This window comes from Oncorhynchus nerka, linkage group LG14 (assembly GCF_034236695.1).
Source record: "Oncorhynchus nerka isolate Pitt River linkage group LG14, Oner_Uvic_2.0, whole genome shotgun sequence".
Taxonomy (NCBI): Eukaryota; Metazoa; Chordata; class Actinopteri; order Salmoniformes; family Salmonidae; genus Oncorhynchus; species Oncorhynchus nerka.
Genome location: NC_088409.1, coordinates 84,813,716 through 84,829,457, shown reverse-complemented (window position 1 = coordinate 84,829,457; position 15,742 = coordinate 84,813,716). Strand labels below are relative to the sequence as shown.

General features: G+C 42.7%; 1 protein-coding gene across 5 annotated transcripts; it reads left to right on the top strand.

Annotated features, from left to right (window-relative positions):
• Positions 1-333: 333 nt before the first annotated feature.
• LOC115141976 (heterogeneous nuclear ribonucleoprotein R-like) lies at positions 334-14,547 on the top strand. 5 transcript variants are annotated; one of them, XR_010458546.1, is made up of 13 exons: positions 334-359; positions 2,492-2,658; positions 2,757-2,875; positions 3,033-3,155; positions 3,276-3,389; positions 3,573-3,749; positions 4,010-4,145; positions 4,243-4,448; positions 4,635-4,787; positions 4,879-4,988; positions 5,087-5,706; positions 6,485-6,555; positions 14,530-14,547. XR_010458546.1 is itself a non-coding variant. In XM_029681415.2 (11 exons), the coding sequence occupies exons 1-11, from the start codon at positions 349-351 to the stop codon at positions 5,637-5,639; spliced, it is 1,869 nt and encodes a 622-aa protein (XP_029537275.1). In that variant the 5' UTR covers positions 334-348; the 3' UTR covers positions 5,640-6,039. The 5 variants fall into 5 exon arrangements, 1 of the variants encoding a protein (XP_029537275.1); XR_010458547.1 differs by lacking the exon at positions 14,530-14,547 and adding an exon at positions 10,153-13,855; XR_010458548.1 differs by lacking the exon at positions 14,530-14,547 and adding an exon at positions 6,702-7,167.
• The last annotated feature ends 1,195 nt before the right edge of the window (positions 14,548-15,742 follow it).

Here is a 15,742-nt window from a genome sequence, read left to right as displayed (position 1 = left end):
TCCCGGGTTGTGGAAAGCAGAAATGCCAGGTTGAAGGTTATTGTGGAGACTGCAAAAGAGAGATTGGGGTAACAGATGTTACTGTTGAAATGGTTGTTGGCATGCTGAACAATCCTAATAGTGGAGTGTTTCAGCATGATAATGTTTAATGGCGTTGGGGAGGGGGAGGGTGTAGTATACCTTAGTAGGGATTTATTTGTTTTTCTTTTCTTTTCATGGTAGCACAGATCATGATTGATCGTGCATTCCAGCACAGTAGGTGGCGGCATTTACTTAAACGATTGTTTGCGGACCGCCATTATATCATAGAAGAAGTCTTTCGCGGACAGATTTTGGGGGACCGGGAAGATGGTGGAAATGTAGGTTTTGTTTGAAACTGCTAGTGAGTCAAGTGAAGCTAATAGTACAGAAAGTGAGAATGAGTGGGTTACAGTGACGAAGAAAAAGGGAAACGAGCAGTAAAAGCTATGTTGGAAAATAGGGAACTGCTAGACCTGTTTTTAGTTGGAGTCAGGGTTTTGAATCAATGCTACTTGGGAATCCGTTTAAAGTCTCCAGGAAAATCTGTAATGTGTTGGAAGAAAGTGTGTAGTCGGTGAGAGTCACAAGACGTGGTCTCATTTCGATTGTTTTGCGTGTCTGCGGAGTGGAACGCTTCCTGCATGGATTTTCGTAGCAGGGCGCGTATCAATTGGGTTATTTCTGGGGTGGTGTAAGAAATAAAGGCAGAGGATATAACTGAAGACATCGATGGAGTGGTTGGTGCACGTCGATTGACCTGTATGGTGGATGGAGTAAAGAAGTTAACTTCATCCATGCTACTGTTCTTTGATGAATATATGAAGTCAGGATTCATGAGATACACTATAAGAGCTTTTGTGCACAAGCCCCTTCAGTGTCATTAATGTAAAATATTTGGTCTTATGTCAAGTGTGTGCAGAAGGGATGAATATCATATGCCAGATGAAGGGAAATGCTGCAACTGTGGAGGTGAACATGTGCCTGAAGTTTTGGTGTGCCTTGTTAGGGTGAAGGAGAATGAGGTTGCAAGGGTGTCCTATCTGGAGGCGGTGAGAAAATTGGAAGGAACGAGTGGCGGGGAAGAAGTAATGGTAGTAGAGCCACAACGACCTGTGAATGTTTCTCATCAACCGAGGGATAGTGAAATGCTACATGTTAAAACGGTGGACTTTGTATTATTTATTGCAATGGTCAAACTGTACAGCACAATTGGAGAATAATTCTAAGAAAATTGGAGTCATTGTGAATGCCGCTGAACGTTTTCTGGGTCTTTATGATTTCACAGCCAAGATGGTGCAAGAAATCCTGTTGGTGAATGTAGCCTGTGTAGGGATGTATTTTGAAGTGGACTGTGATTGATGTATGATGTTTTTTAGTTGATGTGTTTTATTTTGTATGATGAGTTGATTAATCCATCTTTTAAGTTGCTTATTCAATACCCCGTCCAGCTGGTGGCGGTAATGCACCATTAACATTGGATGCCAACCGCCGTTAAACCCCATCGAAGAAGAAGTAATCCCTCTCGCTTCGACTCTTCTCAAACATCTTATTCATATTTACCATATTGGATCACTCTTTTGGGTAATTGCTAAAAAAATATATTTTTCGATAGTGTTATTTTCCTGGAAAAGATAGGTAAGTGTATGTTAACTATTAATTGTTCACCTCTTTTGGCGGATGGTTTATTCGAGTTCTGAAAGGTGTCCAGCAAGCTAACAGGCCTTGGATTTAACTAGCTAACGTTAGCCCTGCAAGCTAGCTATTTGCGTAGCCAAGCTTATGAATCTTGATACTAGGTTGTGTTTTTTTAATGTTGGTATTTCTAACGCTAAAACGATTATTTGGTTGGATGTGAAAGTTCTAAGTTGTGACAATCCAGTCTTTTAGCTAGCTAACGTTGGCTGTTGGAAGGGGGCGGGACGGTGCTTAGTCAAGAAAAACACCGCAAAGCCATCTAGCGCGACATTTTATATACAGTACTTTGGCTTGACAAGCTACTGTAGCTAGCTTGTCCCCGATATAAACGTGCCTTTAACTTGTCTCCAGGTATTTGTTATTGCAGACCACGGTTTTTCGCATTGAAATGAATGTTTAAGCATTTCTGATGCATTTACAACATCTTTAGCTACAAACTGTTAAGATTGTCAGAAGATACCAACCGTTCCGTTACGCTTGTTTACACTGAGCTGCAGCGTTAACAAGCATAACGGTATATTCTTGCAAACTGTTGAGTACTTTCGGGGGGTTAGCTAGATGGGAGTAACTATTGCAGCAGGACAGCATTTGCAAATATGCATATTAGAAATGGGGACGTTTGTGTTCCCTACAAGTTACTAGTGTCATGATCTGTAAAAAGCAGTTGAAACAATATGTTTGTGTTTTAGATTATAATGTCAAATATTATGTTCTAATGAGCAACATTTGAACAGAAATTCTGTTTTTGTCTTCTCTCTATTCCCTTTTCTCCCAGGAGAATGGCTGCTGCCGAGGTGAACGATAGTTCTGCCCTAACGAAGGAGGAAAATGAGCTTAGGGAAGTCGTGGCCGAAGGCGAGCACACAGAGAACTACCAGACACTCATCGATGCTGGACTGCGGCAGAACGTGGCTGAGAGTCTCGACAACATATTCTCAACCGGTGGGGCAGTCTAATCTATTTTCTAAAGATACACGATGTTGCTCGAGGTTCCATGAAAGGCCAGTTTGTAATAGTAGTAATCTGTCTTGTACCCACAGGGTTGCTGGCGTACGCTGACCTAGAAGAGGGGGTCATCGATGCTCTGCGGGCATTGAATGAAGAGGGAGCGCTGTCTGTACTCTCACAGTTCAAAGAAAGTGACCCATCTCATGTGCAGGTGAGTTACAGGGGGAGCTGAATGAATGAGAATGAATGGAAGTCAGTTTTAATGATGATACATTCGAGTCTAAGAAGTTGACATTGAGGGGTCTATCATTTTTCCTCTGCTCATAACACCAATACATAAAGCAATTCTGCTGTGGTTTAATTTCCAGAACAAAAGTGCTTTTCTTTGTGCAGCTATGAAGACGTACAGACAGAGGGAAAAACAAGGAAGTAAAGTACAAGGAAGTAAAGTACAAGAATCCACTAAGGGTCCTGCTGAGTCCAAGATCAAGGTAAAATGCAGCAGTTTGAATGTTCATTCAGTTGCGTCATTAGAACTTCCTGTGTGTGTCTGTACACCTGCTCAGGTTGTGTAGTTATGTAGTGGTTATGCTAATGTCTGTGTTCCCCAGGCTCTGCTGGAGCGGACAGGATACACCCTGGATGTCACCAGCGAACAGAGGAAATACGGAGGGCCCCCACCAGAGGAAGTGTTTAAAGGAGCACAGCCTGGGATTGGAACTGAGGTAAAGCTGCTGGAGTTGTAACATTATTTGAAAGGGTCATGGTCATCGTGGCAAAGCCATTGACTGCTATAGAGAAGATAAATGAGTTTGCAAGACTGTGGCTCCAAGAATGTCAACAGAAAAGTTTTCTATTCCCCGATCACATTGTGTAACCCTCACTCAGGCTCTGTTTTCTGCCTTTAGGTGTTTGTGGGAAAGATCCCCAGGGACCTGTATGAAGATGAGCTGGTGCCTCTGTTTGAGAAGGCTGGCCCAATCTGGGACCTGAGGTTAATGATGGACCCCCTCTCGGGTCAGAACCGGGGATACGCCTTCATCACCTTCTGCGGCAAGGATGCAGCAACTGAGGCAGTGAAACTTGTAAGTCCCTGCAGCCAGTCTATAGTCTTAGTTTATCTTCTAAGAACCAAGGTGCTGTTTCCCAGGCACCGATTAAGCCTGGTCCTGCACTAAAAATCGCTTTCAATCGAGAATCTTCATTTAGTCTAGGGTCAGAGTTAATCTGTGTCTGAGAAACCGGCCCAAGATGTGATACATATTTAATTGGAGCAGTTGTCGGACCACTTTCAGCTACCCTTTTCAATGCTACAATGTCATCTTTCCCCTACTCTTGTTTTCAGTGTGACAACTATGAAATCCGGTCTAGGAAATACCTTGGAGTATGCAAATCCGTAGCAAACAACCGTCTGTTTGTCGGATCAATCCCAAAAAACAAGACCAGAGAGAATATATTGGAGGACTTCAGCAAAGTCACAGGTCAGTTAAGTGCAGACCAATTTTGTTTACATTGTTTTATGTTCTGTGGGTCATCATTGGTCACATATCAGTGATGTGACTCTCCTTCTTCCTCCAGAGGGGCTTCAGGAAGTGATCCTCTACCCCCAGACGGATGACAAGGAGAAGAACCGTGGCTTCTGTTTCCTGGAGTACGAGGACCACAAGTCTGCAGCCGAGGCCCGCCTCTGCCTCATGAGTGACACGGTGATGGTGTGGGGGAACCCGGTCACTGTGGAGTGGGCCAACCCGGTCACTGAGCGCAATGCGGGTGCCTTGGCCCAGGTGAGTCATCTCTCTCTCTCTCACTTTGTGGATCTCACTCACTCTCTCACACTTCTTTCTTTCTCTCCCCATCTCTTGTTTTTGTTTTACCCCCTCTGTCTTCCACTTCTGTTGTCTTTTATTCAACTTGTGCTTTTATTTCTACTTTTCTAAACTGAGTTGAACTTTGATGTCCGTGTGAGTCAGCAGGTGAAGGTCTTGTTTGTCAGGAAGCTGGCCGCCTCCGTCACAGAGGAGCTACTGGAGAAGACCTTCTCTGCATTTGGCAAAGTGGACCGGTTGAATAAGATAGAAGACTACGCCTTTGTCCACTTTGAAGACAAGGACGCAGCTGTGAAGGTGGGTTAAAACATATTCATTGTTGTCTGTTTTTTTATGGGGGGGGGTTTACCTTGTTTCGGCTATGTAACAATTTTCCTGTTTGTCTTAGGCAATGGCAGAAATGAATGGGAAGGAGCTGGGGGGAGGGGAGATTGAGATAAGAATGGCAAAGAGGAAGAAGGCTCGAAATGCTCAGCGCCAGGCCACCAGAAACCGAAGGTGAGGCCACAGAGAGACTGGGATTTACTAACATCTATTATCTGATTGAGTAGATCTCTCATCATGGGATTACATTGAAGCTGATATGTTTTCTACAGGAATGATGCCGATTACAACCACCCACCGCCACGCATACCTCCACCGGATAGGGTCCGTGGCCGAGGGGGCGGGGACTATGCCGCCTATCCCCCAGACTACAACAGCTACGATGACTACTACGGCTTTGACTATCACGACCCCCGCAGAGGTTACGAGGACCCCCACTACGGTTACGAGGACCCCCACTACGGTTACGAGGACCCCCACTACGGTTACGAGGACCCCCACTACGGTTACGAGGACCCCCACTACGGTTACGAGGACCCCCACTACGGTTACGAGGACTTGTACAGCATGAGGGGCCATGGCAGACTGCCCAGCAGGGAAAGCCTACCCCCACCCAGGGACCGCAGACCACCACCCACACAGGGCTATGTGCAGAGGGGTCCACCCATTGCAGGGCCCAGGGATGGCAGAGTAAGGGCCCGTGGGGGACCCTTCCAGCCACAGAGGGGCCGCGGTAACCGAAAAGCCAGGGGGAACCATGGGGGCGGGAAGAGGAAGGCAGACGTCTTCAACCAGCCTGACTCAAAGCGCCGGCAGACCAACTAGCAGAACTGGGGCTCTCAGCCCATCGCCCAGCAGCAAGGTGGCGACTATTTCGGTAACTATGTTTAAGGTAATGAAGAAGACACATGGAAAAGGCATTTGACAAAAATACAACAACAGAAAAACAGAAATACCCCCGAAAAAACATTCATAACTTTTTATGTTTATTCCGTTTCAATAAGATTGTTTTATTAAATTGCCAGATACCATCAAATTCAATGTTGTCATTCAGTATTTAGTCTATTTCTATTTTTATCTCATTTCACATTTGGAACAAGATTTTCTCTGCTTTTTGCTCATGGAATAAATCAAGAGACCAAATATCAATTATAAGATACCAGAAGAATTTATGACAGCGCACAAACAATGTATGAATGACTGAATAAAAACATTTTGGCTCTTTTATTTTTTTAATTGTATTTTTTTATTCAGGAAATGCCACTCTTATGATCTGGTAACACCATAGCAGCTTGTTTGTACAACAATGCAGATTTTTCAACCTTAATATTTTACGTTGGATTAAACTGGAAGACCAGAACAACCAAGAATTCAAATACATTCCACTTCCCTGAAGTTCCTGGATCAGCTGCAGCTCACCTCCACTCAAACACCATGAGGCGCAATTACTCAGTGATTTGCTATTACAGACCAAGAATCTCCAAAGGGTTAAAAAGTTATTAGCAAATGATCATAAGTAATGTCAGTGATGCTAATCGTTTGTCTTCTTGTCACTGTAGCAATGACCCCTCAAGCCCTTCAGTATTTCCATAGACAAATGCTCAGAGCAAACATCTTTGGTCCCATTATATCACTGTTTGTATTTGTTTTCTCCTTTCCAACTTATCCAGGTGGTGAAGGGAGAGCAGCATCGCTTGAATGAGGAACAAACTCAACCTGAACTGTGTTCCTTTACAAAAGGGTGAGCTATTATACTGAACAAGAATATAAACGCAACATGGAACAATTTCATAGATTTTTTTATTGAGTTACAGTTCATATAAGGAAATCAGTCAATTCAAATAAAATAATTAGGGCCTAATCTATGGATTTCACATGACTGGGCAGGGGTGCAGCCATGGGTGGGCCTGGTAGGGCACAGGCCCATACACTGGGGAGCCAGGTCCAGCAAATACAGACAGAAATACTCCCCAGTTTCTCTGGCAACATCTCTGGAGGACATTCCTGCAGTCAGCATGTCAATTACACCCTTCGTCAACTTGAGACATTTGTGGCATTGTGTTGTGACACAACTGCATGCTTTTAGAGTGACCTTTTATTGTCCCCACCACAAGGTGCACCTGTGTCATGATCATGCTGTTTAATCAGCTTCTTGATATGCCACACCAGTCAGTCAGTCAGGTGGATGGATTATCTTGGCAAAGGAGAAATGCTCACTAATAGGGATGTAAACAAATTTGTGCACAATATTTGAGAGAATAAGCTTTTTGTGCGTATGGAACATTTCTGGGGTGCCTGATGAAGACCTAAGGGTCGACAGGTTTGTTAGAAATAAAACCACCTGGGAGCATGAGCAGCAGTGTGTGGCATTTTCCTTTCTGTTTTCCATCTTTTATTTAATCTCATAAAATTTGGGACTAGCACTTTACGACAAGCATTTCGCTACACTCGCATTGACATCTGCTAACCATATATGTGACCAATAAAATTGGATTTGATTTGGCATGTTACATTTTATATTTTTGTTCCGTATTTATTAGTAGTTTATTGCCCAAAGCGTTTTTGTGAGAAGACCAGTTTCCGGGGTGTAGCTAGGCCACCTTCCGCCTCAGGTGTGGAAGGCTGACATCGGTGGTGGAGTGAGACGCAGGCCATAGGGGAAAAAAACAAGTCTAGCTCAAACAGATGGATTTTGATGCCAATTTATTTTTTATTATGCTAATTAGACAGTGTGCTGACTGCAGGAGCAACTCATAAGGAAATCAGTCAATTAAATAAATTCATTAGAGCCTAATCTATGGGTTTCACATGACTGGGAATACAGATATGCATCTGGGATCTTTTATTTCAGCTCATGAAACACTTTACATGATGCTTTAATTTTGTTCAGTATACATTGAGTTTGATAAAAGTTAATAGGATTTCCATTGTAATTAATATTCCAAAATAAAAATAACCCTGAGAAACACAAAGAAAAAAGCTAAGAAGAAGCTCCCCTTGTATCTGAATGCAACAACATAGCATACAGAACAGAGCATTCGGAAAGTTCAGGCCCCTTGACTTTTTCCACATTTTGTTACATTACAGCCTTATTCTAAAATTGATAAAAAATAATTGTTTAAACTCAATATACACACAATACCACAATGACTAAGTGAAAAAGTTTATTTAATTTACATTTTTGCACATTTATTAACAAACAACAGATGCCTTATGCCTTTACATAAGTATTCATAAGTTTCACGTCTGGAGGAAACCTGGCACCATTCCTATGGTGGTGGTGGCAGCATCATGCTGTGGGGATGTTTTTCAGCAGCACGAACTGGGAGACTAGTCCGGATCGAGGGAAAGGTGAACGGAGCAAAGTACAGAGATCCTTGATGAAAACCTGTTCCAGAGTGCTTAGGACCTCAGGCTGGGGCGAAGGCTCAGCTTCCAACAGGACAACGACTAAGCACACAACCAAGACAGAGCAGGAGTGGCTTGGGGACAAGTCTCAATGACCATGAGTGGCCCAGCCAGTGACTGGACTTGAACCCGATCGAACATCTGGAGTGACCTGAAAATAGCTGTGTCGTGACGCTCCCCACCCAACCTGACAGCGCTTGAGAGAAGAATCTGTGAAACTCTCCAAATACAGGTGTGCCAAGCTTGTAGTGTCATACCCAAGAAGACTCAAGGTTGTAAACGCTGCCAAAGGTGCTTCAACAAAGTACTGAGTAAAGGGTCTGAATGCTTATGTAAATGTTATAATCACATTTATTTTTTTATACATTTGCTAAAATAAATGTTTTTGCTTCATCATTATGGGGTATTGTGGGTAGATTGATGAGGGGGAAAAAACAATTTCATCCATTTTTAGAATAAGGCTGTAACATGACAAAATGTTGAAAAAGTCAAGGGGTCCGAATACTTTCACAGAACAATCATGAAGCTGTAAAACAAAGTCTTCCTCTTTCCTGTATTGAATAAGAACTATACAGTACAAACACATTTGGACCTCAGAGATATGAACACTTCGGGAATGGTGGTTGTTTGAAAACACTGAAATATTTGTAATTTTTTAAATGTACTGGAAGGGGGGTGGGGTTCAAACCATTATGGAAAATAATGTGTATTTCCATGTATTTTCTAGAACAGTGGTTCCCAAACTTTTTATAGTCATGTACCCCTTCAAACATTCAACCTCCAGCTGTGTACCCCCTCTAGCACCAGGGTCAGCACACTCTCAATTTTTGTTGCCATCATTGTAAGCCTGTCACACACACTATACGATACATTGATTAAACATAAGAATGAGTGTGAGTGTTTATCACAACCCGGCTCATGGGAAGTGACAAAGAGCTCTTATAGGACCAGGCACAAATAATAATATAATAATCAATAATATTGCTCTTTATTTAGCCATCTGACATATAAAACCTTATTTGTTTATCAAAAATGGTGAATTGCTCACCACAGGTTAATGAGAATGGTGTGCTTGAAAGGATGCACATAACTCTGCAATGCTGGGTTGTATTGGAGAGAGTCGGTCTTAAATCATTTTCCACACACAGTCTGTGCCTGTATTTAGTTTTCATGCTAGTGAGGGCTGAGAATCCACTCTCACTTAGGTACATGTTTACAATGGGCATCAGTGTCTTTAGAGAGCGATTTGCCAAGGCAAGAAACTGAATGCAGCCATCTCCAGAAATCTGCCAGTGGCTTCTGATTAAATTTCGAGGCCCTCTTGTTTATATAACGGTAAGTGGACTGGAGGCAGGGCATGAAAGGGATAACAAATCCAGTTGTTTGTGTCGTCCGTTTCGGGATGTAATTGCGCACCCAGCTCACTCAGGTGCTTTGCTATATCACACTTGACATTGTCCATGAGCTTGAGTTCATTTGCACACAAACATCATACAACAACGGAAAGACCTGTGTGTTGTCCTTGTTAATGCAGACAGAGAAGAGCTCCAACTTCTTAATCATAGCCTCAATTTTGTCCCACACATTTAATATAGTTGTGGAGAGTCCCTGTAATCCTAGACTCAGATCATTCAGGTGAGAAAAAGCATCACCCAGATAGGCCAGTTGTGTGAGAAACTCGTCATCATGCAACCGGTCAGACAAGTGAAAATTATGGTCAGCAAAGAAAACTTTAAGCTCGTCTCTCAATTAAAAAAAACGTGTCAATACTTTGCCCCTTGACAACCAGTGCACTTCTGTATGTTGTAAAAGCGTTACATGGTCGCTGCCCATATCATTGCATAATGCAGAAAATACACAATAGTTCAGTGTCCTTGCTTTAACAGTTAATCATTTTCACTATAGTGTCAAATGTCTTTCAACCTCTCAGGCATTCCCTTGGCAGCAAGAGCCTCTCTGTGGATACTGCAGTGTACCCAAGTGGTGTCGGGAGCAACTGCTTGCATGCGCATTACCACTCCACTATGTCTCCCTGTTATGGCTTTTGCACCATCAGTACAGATACCAACACATCTTGACCACCAAAGTCCTTTTGATGTCACAAAGCTGTCCAGTCCTCTCCTGGTTTCCAGTGGTCTGCAGAAGAGGATGTCTTCCTTAATTGACCCCCCATAAATGTAACAGACATATACCAGGAGCTGTGCCAGGTCCGCCATGTCTTTTGACTCATCCATCTGTAACGCATAGAGTTCACTGGCTTGTATGCAAAGCAGTAATTGTTTCAAAACGTCTCTTGCCATGTCACTGATGCGTCGTGAAACAATGTTGTTTGATGAAGGCATTGTCTGTTTTATATATATATTTGAAAACTTTTCCCCTCAGCATTTTCCCAGCATTATCCGCGGCAGCAGGAAGAATTGCAGTCCTCCACAATAGTATTTTAGCCCCTTCTTATTAATGGTACAGTATCTGTTGCTTTTAGACATGTCTCACTACTCGAAAGTTGTCATGTTTTGTTTCTAAATGTTTGCGCATGAGTGAATGTTTCCTCAAGTTGTGAGATAGTACTTTTGCACATAAACTCAGCAAAAAAAGAAACATCCCTTTTCCAGGACCCTGTCTTTAAAAGACAATTTGTAAAAATCCAAATAACTTCACAGACCTTCATTGTCAAGGGTTTAAACACTGTTTCCCATGCTTGTTCAATGAACCATAAACAATGAATGAACATGCACCTGTGGAACGGTCGTTAAGACACTACCAGCTTACAGACGGAAGGAAATTAAGGTCACGGTTATGAAACATTAGGACACTAAAGAGCCCTTTCTACTGACTCTGAAAAACACCAAAAGAAAGATGCCCAGGGTCCCTGCTCATCTGCGTGAACGTGCCTTAGGCATGCTGCAAGAAGGCATGAGGACTGCAGATGTGGCCAGGGCAATAAATTGCAATGTCCGTACTGTGAGACGCCTAAGACAGCGCTACAGGGAGACAGGATGGACAGCTGATCGTCCTGGCAGTGGCAGACCATGTGTAACAACACCTGCGCAGGATCGGTACATCCAAACATCACACCTGTGGGACAGGTACAGGATGGCAACAACTGCCCGAGTTACACCAGGAACGCACAATTCCTCCATCAGTGCTCAGACTGTCCGCAATAGGCTGAGAGTCTGGACTGAGGGCTTGTAGGCCTGTTGTAAGGCAGGTCCTCACCAGACATCACCGGCAACAATGTCGCCTATGGGCACAAACTCACCTTCGCTGGAACAGACAGGACTAGCAAAAAGTGCTCTTCACTGACGAGTCGCGGTTTTGTCTCACAGGGGTGATGGTCGGATTTGCGTTTATCGTTGAAGGAATGAGCGTTACACCGAGGCCTGTACTCTGGAGCGGGATTGATTGGTAGGTGGAGGGTCCGTCATGGCCTGGGGCGGTGTGTCACTTGTTCAGGTTATGTCTCAGTTGTTGAGTCTTATGTTCATACAAATATTTATGTTAAGTTTGCTGAAAATAAACGAAGTTGACAGTAAGAGGACATTTCTTTTTTTGCTGAGTTTATAACACACTGTGACTGAGGAAAGGCACTACTCCCAATATAAGTGAACCCCACATCAATGTAGTTCTCATCATATTTTTGCCTCTTCGATGGTCCATTGTCCCCGTCTGTTGTTCGGTGCTTTCCTGGGTAAGGGGGCAGTAGCTCTTTGGCCGCATCAGATTCACAACTGTCAGTGTCCATGTTAGCTGGGCTAACAACAAATGTAGAATTACTGATGCTAGCATTGGATGTGCTCGTGGAAGCAGAACAACTTGTGTCGTCGACAGGTGAAGGTGTAATACTGCTGGTAGTAGCAGTATTACCAGTAGAGCTGGTATGTGTCTCTATGGAAGCAGAACAACTTGTGTCGTCGACAGGTGAAGGTGTAACACTGCTGGTAGTAGCAGTATTACCAGTAGAGCTGGTATGTGTCTCTATGGATGTGGGCCTTACTTTTTTTAACCATATATCAATTTTCCAGCAAACTGAACATGTGATTGAATGTTAATTATTTGACTAGGCTACCTGTATTTGACATTGTGTTGTTATTTCGCTGAACACTAGATGGTTTCATTTTATTTTTGGCAGTGAAACGAGGCTACTAAGGCGAGAAGAAAAAAAACTCACCTAAATGTATAGCTTCGTTGGAAAATATGAATTGACTGAAAATGTGAAGATTTTTTTGAAAAATAATTATTTATTAGTATTATTATTATTTACAAAAATGTGAATCACATTTTTGCTTGGCGTACCACCGACGGCATTGTGTTCCCCAGTTTGGGAATACCTGCTCCAGGCAGATGGGTTGCCTCCCACAATGTAACAATGTTCCAGAATACATATACATTTAGGCTTTAATTTAATAATTACAAATATTTGTTTATTTGCTATTGAGAATACATATTTGTGGATTTGTGTAATATTGCACAATTTCACAGGCAACCACTGTGATAGCAAGGCAGGTTCTATTATAAAGCAAGAGGTTTTTGTCTTTGAGTGCAGTAGTCAGAGAAGATATTATCATGGTGAAACACATTTAATCATGGTAGGACAGTAGGAATTAGAATTCTGTAAAACCAGTCCAGAAGGGGCTCTATTGCCAGTCTATCCCTTCCCTGTCTACCATGAAGGTCCTATACAAAGTCAATCCATTTGACATTGTTGTAAAGGACTTCCCCTCACAATATGGTCACAGCCTAGACGTGTCCTCCACTTTTAAGTGGCATTGTAAAAAAAAGCCATATGTTTCCACACACAGTTTACAGCAGCAAAATAAGTGGTAGCTACTGTATCTGCATAATATCAAGGCCTGTAGCCTGGTGACTTGACCTGGAGGTTAATCTAATCCATGTGACGTGGTATTGTCTTATAGCCTAGCTAGCTGCAGAAGCTAATAGCACTCAAATGACTGTCTGTCTGTCTGGTGACCGAGTTTTGGAGGGAGTTATCACCTCAGTCAGGACTAGGCTACTAACCTGGACCTATCTGTTCTGATGGTGAGTGTGCCGGTCTGTTTTTCTGCATCTGCACGATACTTTGTTCATATTTTTATATACAATACAATGTTAATAATGTAATTATTATATTTTACTTATTTTAACAATACCCTGATAATGTATTATAAAACAGGCAGATCAGCATAAAGGAGGCTACAGCTGTAGCATGTGGGTACTACAACAGTCCATGCTACCGGGGACCCTTGGGACATCCCAACCACATTGAAGTTTAACTTTAAGATGGCGGTTGGGAACTTGGGCCGGTGGCCGATAGGTCTCTGGTTCGAGTCCGTCTTGACTTGGTGGGAGATATGTCAACGTGCCCTTGGGCGGGGCGCTTCACCCTGGTTGCTCCTGTAGGTCGTTCTGGATGGGAGTCAGCTAGATGACTGAATGTAGTGTTAATGTTGAGCGGCTTCACTGCAGGTAGATTGTATGTTTTAATATTTTAAAAATAAAACATTAAGATGGTTACGTTTAGGGTAGGGACGTCAAGGATCTCAGATAGCACTGACAATACTACAACATGGCTGCTTTTACTCTTCTCTGAACAGCTGATTTAACCACAAAGTAAACATGACTTTCTTAATTGCAAATTAGTGAGTATTGTCTTGATTTGTTGCCACCAGCCGTATGTCATTGTGTATAGTGGTCAGCAGAGGGCGCTAGATGACACATGCTTACCTTAACATTTCAAGGCCTCTTTGCAAGAGCTCAAAGTCAACAAATCAATTTTAACCTTCAAATTCTGAATGCAGTGTGTGCACCCCTGGGTCAAACGAAGATCTCTGCTAAAGCACACAGTTGCCAAACCAACCAATAATTCAACAGATACAAAAGGCCAGGGATTTCTATGACTTTGTTTCCTCTTGTCTGTGATCAAAGGGTGTGTTAGAGGAAGGAAGCAGATATATCCCCATCTTTCCGCTATGTGGCAAAAATACCCAGTAGGCAATGAGAAGGGCTCTAGTCTAAAAACAAGATGTCTTCTTGAATGAATCCAGCCTCTTCCCTATGCTCTAGTCTCCTCATGTCTCATTAAAAGTTGGAGGGAGACAGATGGTGCTGTGCAAGTCAAGCATGGCTGACTTCATATGTCGGCTTCTATCTCTGTGTGTGCTGTTTCGTGTACCTCGTAGGCTGTGTTCAGACAGGCAGCCCAATTGGGATATTTTTTTTCACTAATTGGTATTTTGACCTATCAGATCAGCTCTGAAAAAGACCTGCTGAGCCAAGCCTTTGACGCTCTTCTCCCTCTTTCTCTCTCCAGCCCTGAGGGCGAGTATGTATTCTTAACAGTCCACCCTTCAGGGGAGTGAGTGTGGATGGATTGGTGAGATGAAAGTACATGTCACGGCTGTTCAAAGGAGAGGACCAAGTTGCGGCGTGGTGAGCGTACATTTTTATTAATCCAAATGACGCCAAACAAAACAATAAACACTACAAAAAAAAAACTAACCGTGACACTCACAAGCAAAGTGCTCTAAACAAAGTCAACCTCTCACAAACACAGGTGGGAAAAGGGGTACCTAAGTATGGTTCCCAATCAGAGACAACGATAGACAGCTGTCCCTGATTGAGAACCATACCCGGCCAAACACAAACAGAATGCCAACCCCAACTCACGCCCTGACCAAACCAAAAGGGCGTGACAGTACAAAACATGTTGAGGTAACGAGATTAAGAAATTAAATCACTTTTTATTGGTTAAAAATCATATTTATTGTGTATTATAACACATAAGACCACAATCATGCATACAGTACAATTAATAGATTTAATTTCCATTTTCATTATTTAAAAATAAAACACCTCGAATGCTGAGAACAATGTAAAGAAACAAAACAAAGGAGAAGTTCCCCTTGTATCTGAACGCAACGACATATTATACAGAAGAGGTTATACTTTCACAGAACTAGCATAAAGCTGTAAATCAATGTCTTCCTCTTTCCTAAATTGAATAAGAAATATACAGTATAAATGTAGTAGGACCTCGGAGACACGAACACTTCAGGAATGGAGGTCGTTCGAAACACTGAAATGTTTGTAATTTTTTTAATATACTGAAAAAATATCAAACCATTATAGAAAATATGAACTGAGTATTTCCATGTATTTTCTCGGGCCAACTGATCACCCTTGAACAGGATATGGTCTTGACTCTGACATGGACTCAGGATGACAACAGTTTATTAGTAAACATTCAACATCACTCTCCTTTACTCCTCATTCTAGACCTAGCACAGGGACACTGATGAATAGTCATTGACTGAAAATGCTGGATAGAGGGGTTCAGTGAAGGTGGTGGAATGTGTGCAGGTGGGTCAGTGTGTCAGAGGAGACTAGGTAGAAGGATAGAGTGCCTTGTGAGGAGTTCAGGTACACCCCAACTCTGTCAGCACAGGAAGAGGGTGCAGGTATGACCTTGTTTGTGTCTCCTGTGTCTCCTAGCCCATCTGTAAATAGCCCACCCAATCTACCTA